Raw genomic sequence first — 7,266 nt, forward strand, 5'->3', positions numbered from 1 at the left:
TTAACTAGCCCTGTTCCACTGTATCCTCCTATTAACTAGCCCTGTTCCACTGTATCCTCCCTATTAACTAGCCCTGTTCCACTGTATCCTCCTATCAACTAACCTTGCTTCACTGCATCCTCCTATTTACTAGCCCTGTTCCACTGCCTCCTCTGCCTCCCAAGTGCTGGGATTAAAGGTGTGCACCACCACCGCCTGGTTGGGAGACTTTTAATGACTGCTTCTATTTCTTTAGGGGTTATGGGATCATTAATCTGATCCTGATTTAACCTTGGTACCTGGTATCTGTTTAGAAAATTGTCCATTTCATTCAGGTTTTCCACTTTTGTTGAGTATAGGCTTTTTTAGTAGGATCTGATGATTTTTTGAATTTCCTTGGTTTCTGTTGTTAAGTCCCCCTTTTCATTTCTGATTTTGTTAATTTGGATGCTGTCTCTGTGCCCTCTTCTGCTTAGTCTGGCTAGGGGTTTATTTATCTTGTTGATTTTCTCAAAGAACCAGCTTCTGGTTTGGTTGATTCTTTGTATAGTTCTTTTTGATTCTACTTGGCTGATTTAAGTCCTGAGTTTGATTATTTCCTGCTGTCTACTCCTCTTGGGTGTATTTGCTTCTTTTTGTTCTAGAGCTTTCAGGTGTGCTGTCAAGTAGCTAGTGTAAGCTCTCTCCAGTTTCTTTTTGGAGGCACTTAGAGCTATGAGTTTTCTTCTTACCACTGCTTTCATTGTGTCCCATAAGTTTTGGTATGTTGTGCCTTCATTTTCATTAAATTCTAAAAAAGTCTTTAATTTCTTTATTTCTTCCTTGATCAAGTTATCATTGAGTAGGGTGTTGTTCAGCTTCCATGTGTATGTTTGCTTTCCATTGCTTTTGTTGGTATTCAAGACCTGCCTTAGTCCGTGGTAATCTGATAGGATGCATGGGATTATTTCATTCTTCTTGTATATGTTGAGGCCTGTTTTGTGACAGAGTATATGGTGTGTTTTGGAGAAGGTACCATGAGGTGCTGAGAAGAAGGTATATTCTTTTGTTTTAAGATGAAATGTTCTATAAATACCTTTTAAATCCATTTGGCCAATAACTTCTGTTCGTTTCACTGTGTCTCTGTTTAATTTCTTTTTCCATGATCTGTCCANTGGTGAGAGTTGGGTGTTGAAGTCTCCCACTATTATTGTATGACATGCAATGTGTGCTTTGACCTTTAGTAGAGTTTCTTTTATGAATGTGGGTGCCCTCGTATTTGGAGCATGGATGTTCAGAACTGAGAGTTCTTCTTGGTAGATTTTTCTTTTGATGAATATGAAGTGTCCTTCCTTATCCTTTTTGATAACTTTTGGTTGAAAGTTGCTTTTATTCGATATTAGAATGGCTACTCCAGCTTATTTCATGGGACCATTTGATTGGAAAAATGTTTTCCAGCCCTTTACTCTGAGGTAGTGCCTTTCTTTGACACTGCGGTGAGTTTCCTGTATGCAGCAAAATGTTGGGTTCTGTTTATGTATCCAGTCTGTTATTCTATGTCTTTTTATTGGGGAATTAAATCAGTTGATGTTAAGAGGTGGAATTATGTTTGTGTGGCTATCTTCTTTTTGGTTTGTTGAAAGATTACTTTCTTGCTTTTTATAGAGCTTAGTTTCCCTCCTGGTGTTGGAGTTTTCCCTTTATTATTCTTTGAAGGGCTGGATTTGTGGAAAGATATTGTGTGAATTTGGTTTTGTCCTGAATATTTTGGTCTCTCCGTCTATGTTAATTGAGAGTTTTGCTGGGTATAGGGCTTTGGCACAGGATCAGTTCTGGGTACATATGGAAACTGGAAGGATCCTGTTCAGCCCCATCATTTCTAATATGCATGTTGGGTGCCACCCTAGGAGCACAATCAGAATTAACCAGTTATTGGGCCTTTAAGGGCTGGCTTTATGTGCCTGTGATACCACCCCAAGTACCCTGGATGACACACAGGCTCTGACAGACCAGCTCACTGACATACTAGTCTTTTGCCTTCTGTCCTCCTGTCCAGCAGCCCTTAGAACCAAGGACTTGTTTCCACACTAACCTGGCTTTCTTCCCTCCATCCTTCTTCAGTCTATGTGTTCTTTCACCTGGTCATGGACCATGGCCTCCACATAGATCTCTCTGACCAGCAGTCTTGCCTTCTTGATGTATCTCCTATATTATTTGTTATTTCACCAAATAGTTTTTCAAGGTTCTTGTTTCCCTCAGGCACCATGTGAGGATCTTTGATACAGGGTGAACTAGACAGACAAGGCTCAACCTGTGTGAGATTGGGATTGGGGCAGGGGGAGAGTCACCAATGAAGGAAGGCAGGAGAATGGCCAGCAGGCATTGTGAACACTAGGTAACAGAGCTGCTGGGTTTGAAAGGAAAGCCAGGGATCTGGGTTTTTAAGAACTCTCCTGCTTTAATCTTTTCACACACTGCTCAGTCCATACAAGACAGCCTGTGGTTCAAACCTTGTCTGTGGACTCCTGACAGCACGTACGGTAAAAATGGTGGGGACCTACTTCACAAGAAGGGCTGACCCCGCCTGTCTACATTACCCTTCAACCTTTTGGAGAGCTTCTGGCCAAGGTCCTGGATTAACACCTCCATTCTCATTGTGAGAGTAGTTACTCATCACCTCAGCACTGGGATTCTAGACTGAGGCAGAAGGATTACAAGTTTAAGGCCAACATAGCATATAAAATAGGAGCCTGTCTCAAAAACAAAATCAGAAACACTAAAAGTCTCCAGAAGCAGCAGACTCCTTTGAAAATGCAGATTTCACCATGACAGATACACTAGTTCATAATACCAGCACATGAACATTTTCTTTGTTGGAGGCAATACTGATATTTGGTTACATAGAAACATGTCCTAGTTTTCTAGAATTATATACAAAGTATTTAAGAATGAAGTATCAAGTGGCTATAATTGTTCATTGTTTGTTCTATTGTCCTGTTTTTGATATAAAGTCTCATATGTAGGACAGACTTGCTGCATAGCTGAGGCCGGTCTTGAAGCCCTGGTCCTTCTGATTTCACCTCTCAAATCCTGGGATTATAGAAATACACCACCACACCCACCTATGACTATGTTAGCCCAGGCTAGGGATGAACTCAGAGATAGAGCACTTTGCTAGCATGCTTGAGGCCCTGGCTTTAATTCCTCAGCAATGCGTGGTGAAAAGGCCAGAATGAGGAAGCCACTGTTTCATTAGAAGAGAGTTACTGGGGAAGCCTGAGACACTTTTGTAATAAAGTAAAGGCATCAGTGTTTGCAGAGAGGATGGTATAGCCTTCCCAAGTTGCAGGTATGCACGCTCCCATGACTGTGTACACATGGTGTATGGATATGCAGGCTGGGGGCCAGAGCAAGAGCTCTTAGTAGCAGCTCATGGGTCTAGGCAGCCCATGGGTCTAAGTCAAAGGTCAGACAGTCTACCTTGGTACTGAGGATGAGCATCCCTGTGTCCACACCGAAAGTGGCTTTGGCTAAAGTCAAGGAGGAAGTGAGACTTGTGTGAACTGAATGCAGGGGCCTGTCAGTGACAGAAAGCCAAGAGGGTTTTCCAGTGAAGGTTGAGGATTGTCTCCTGAGCTGAGGGGTCTGCAATTGCTCCTTGAAGACCTGAGTCCCTGCTTATCTGCGGTCTAGTTTAGGGCCATGGGCTACTTCTTCCCATCTGATCCTGTCAGAAGCCTTGGTGGTCTTGTAATGAGACAACTTGTAGGAGGAGCATGGACACAGGGAAGACTTGAGACGTACTGTTGCTCACTCTGAACAGCTCGGGTTTAAACTGTTTGTCAGGACCCAAGGAGCTAGTTCATTCTGTAAAGTAATAGCAGATAAAAGAAAAACTTAGCACGCTTCCTTTTAAAAAATATATGGGTATGATGGCACAAGCTTGTAAACCCAGCACTAGGGCAGCAGAGCAAGGAGGATCCTTGAGGCTCCCTGGTCAGCTAGCCAGCCTACTCAGTGAGCCATAGGTAAAACGCTCTGCTCAAAAGCAAGGCAGACAGTATGTCTGCAGGGATGACACCCAAGATGTTCTGTAGTCTTCTAGTCTCCACATACATGTCCACATACACACAGTACACATATGCACACACACGCACGCGTGCGCGCGCGCATGCGCGCGCGCACACACACACACACACACACACACACACACACACTTGAGAGCAAGCAGTTACATAGTGGTTGCCGCTCAGTTGGATTTATTTTTAATCAAGACAGTGTGCAATCCCAGGTACTGGCTGTCTAAATGAATGGGTGCTAGGAAAGAGTTGGGGGTTCCTCCAGGTGAAACCCCCATCTGCCAAGTCACTGCTGCCTAGAGCACCTGCGTGAAAGCAGACATTGGTCAGGTGATTTCTGATGGATGTGGGGTGTCCTCTGGCTTCCATTTGGGGCACTTACCCTCCTTGGGCTCTGTGGCTCAGCAAAACTACTTGTACACCACAAAGGGCCATCTCTGATTCTTGTGGCTCTAGTGTCTCTGTCCAAGCCCAGAACCCTCTGCAGTCCCTTCCAGGACTCCTGTCTCATTTTGGTGCAGGGCCTTTCAAGCTTGCCTTAGGGGTTTCTCATGCAAATTAAAACCCAGGCCTGAGGAGGGGCATTCACCCTCACCTGATCCATCACCCCTCTCAGGAATCACCTGATGTGGAGAGTAAGGAGCAGAGTCAGCATCTAGACCCAGTGAGCACAGGTCAAGCGGCTCTGGCTTGAGCTGGAAGATTCTATTTGTCTTGATCCCACCCGGCTGTGGAGGTTTAGGCCTGGGGCAGTGCTGGCTGTGCCCATCCAGCCCACAGCACTAGGGTTACACACTGGGGCAACTCATGGACAAGATGACCTCGCTGACTTTGTGGTGGCCCAAGGGAAGGCCTGCTAGCAGATCCTCCTAGTTTTTCCTCCCACACAGTTCCTGGAGGGAGCACACACATGATACTGTAAAACTGAAGTCTCAGAAAAACCCCAGTAATACATGTAACTTAACTAAGTGTATTTGGTACTGCAGAGCCCTATTTTCAATGGACTTATGAAAATAAGCCAATCTTCTGTCACCAGGCATCCTGTTCACTCATGCTTACCCCAGGCTGTTTGGGAGTTCTCTGCTGGAGAGCGGAGCACTAGGAGGCTTGTTTGTCTAGGTACCATCCAATACAGATCCCTAGTGGGCAGAGTACACCTAAGACCCTGGTGAGATGAGCTCCCTCTGACTCAGGGGGCTAGTCTGTGGTCCAGTGCAAGGGTAGGGCTCTGCTGTAGGCAACACTTTCCACAGTTGCTGTGTGTGATCCAACACACTGAGACTACGAGTCCCTGCCCCTCCACAGCTTTCTCTCCACACCAAGCCACCACTTGCCCAGAAAGACCTCTGCTGGCATCCATACTGCCCACATTTCTTTGTCATAGTCCAGGACCCACCTGGGCATGAGCAGAGGTAGGCAGGGAATGTGACGATCATCAGATCATCACACAGTTCCAAGCACAGGTGCAGTGGTGCAGGGTACTGTCCGGAGGAGCTAACCCTGCCTGCACTGGCCAGACAGACACAAGACAGAGCAAGCCCAAGTGAGGAGTGTGAAGGCTTTGAGCCTCCAGTGCACACCCAGATGTGACTGTGACTTGGACATTGTGCCCACCTCAGGGCCGTGCCATACAGCTTTAGCCACATGTTGAACCTTTTGTAATCAGTGACAGGTTCATATTTTGAAAAACCGTGAAGATAAATTAAGCATGTACTGCAGAGGAGTAGCAGTGTGGTTAACAACCTTATATGCCTGAGTGGTTACTACATGAATTATGCTGTCTTTGTGAGCTCCGTCAGAGCCAGTGCAATGATGGCTTGTGTTTACTGCTCTGGCCCTGGTCTCTGATGCCACTCTTAGACTGTTGTGGCATCCAAGAAATAACAGCCACAGCTGGTGACTCATTCACTCATTCGTTTTTGGAAACACACTCTACACAGGTATTGGGCCACCTTTCCTATGCTTAATAAAAATACTGCCCCAGTCATCCTCCCATAGCACATGTGGAATCTCGCAGACGGTTTGTGCGTAGACGTGCCCCTTGGCTGGTGCTTTGATTGATGCCCACCCCACCTTGGGCAGTGATGGACAGAAATGGAACAGAGCCTTGCACATAGCAAGCCAGCATGCCACTCTCTACTGCAGCCCTCTGCCAGTGTCACCTGATGGGTGCATGTTGGACAGGATCATCCCTGAGCTTAGGAAGCAAGTATACTGAGTGTATACCTTCTACCTGTGTTTCTAGGATGCCAAGTTTGTGGAAGAGCGGCGAAAGCAGCTCCAGAGCTACCTACGCAGCGTCATGAACAAGGTCATCCAGATGGTGCCTGAGTTTGCTGCCAACCCCAAGAAGGAGACCCTGGTACAGCTGGTACCCTTCTTTGTGTGAGTACCTGTCCTGGGGCATGCTCCTGGACGCTACACTCTGCTCCCTTTGCACCTTCATAAAGTTAGGAGCCAGAGACCTGTATAGGTTCCCCAGTGCTGTGGAACCCCTGGGCCCGGGAGCTGTCGGTGGTGCTGAAATGCAAATTCCACCCTGAGCTTTATCAACCTAGTGTCTGAATGGACATCCTTGATGGCCCTCCGTTTAAGACTGAGTTTAAATGTTTTTATTACGTACTTTTACTTGTGTGTGCATGTGTATTGTGTGCCACAGCTCATGTGTGGAAGGCCGAGGACAACTTGCAGGAGATTTTTTTCTCCCTCCACCATGTAGGTCCTAGGGGTTCGACTCAGGTCACCAGGCTTGGGAGCATGTGCCTTTACCCTGTGAGCTGGTTGCAGCAAGGGGAGATCCAGGCCAAAGGAAAGATACCTGTCTTCTTTCAGTTTCTGAGTGGTCCCAAAATGAAATATTTGCTGTTGATAGTTCATAGACCCAACAAAGAGCCCTTGATTCTCATCACCACAGATTTTTTTGATTTCCATGTTCACCAAAAGTCATCTTAAAATTAAGTTCAAATCCTTTCTCCCTTACAAAAGTTAAAAAAATTAACTTATAAAGAAGAGGAAGAGGGGGTTTTCATGTCATGCCCTTAGAAAAAGATGACAGTTCTGAGTTGTCTGTTATTGTAACAGATGATGTTGTCTTTCTGACCTGGCACCTGTGCCCTGAGATGATGGCAGCTTCCTCTTCACTTGTCCCACACCGCATGATGCGTCTGCTTGCTGGTGCCATGTACCCACATGATGTGTCTGCTTGCTGGTGCCATGTGCCCACATGATG

General features: G+C 46.0%; 1 protein-coding gene across 3 annotated transcripts in view; it reads left to right on the plus strand.

The window, feature by feature from the left end:
* Positions 1-7,266, plus strand: part of Snx29 (sorting nexin 29) — a 416,575-nt gene that overhangs the window by 392,151 nt on the left and 17,158 nt on the right. For all 3 annotated transcript variants that reach the window (XM_029544359.1, XM_021209353.2, XM_021209354.2), the window contains one exon: positions 6,283-6,422. In XM_029544359.1, the coding sequence (XP_029400219.1) occupies positions 6,283-6,422 (140 nt within the window). The remainder of the gene's footprint in view (positions 1-6,282; positions 6,423-7,266) is intronic.

Source organism: Mus pahari, chromosome 12 (genome assembly GCF_900095145.1).
Source record: "Mus pahari chromosome 12, PAHARI_EIJ_v1.1, whole genome shotgun sequence".
Taxonomy (NCBI): domain Eukaryota; kingdom Metazoa; phylum Chordata; class Mammalia; order Rodentia; family Muridae; genus Mus; species Mus pahari.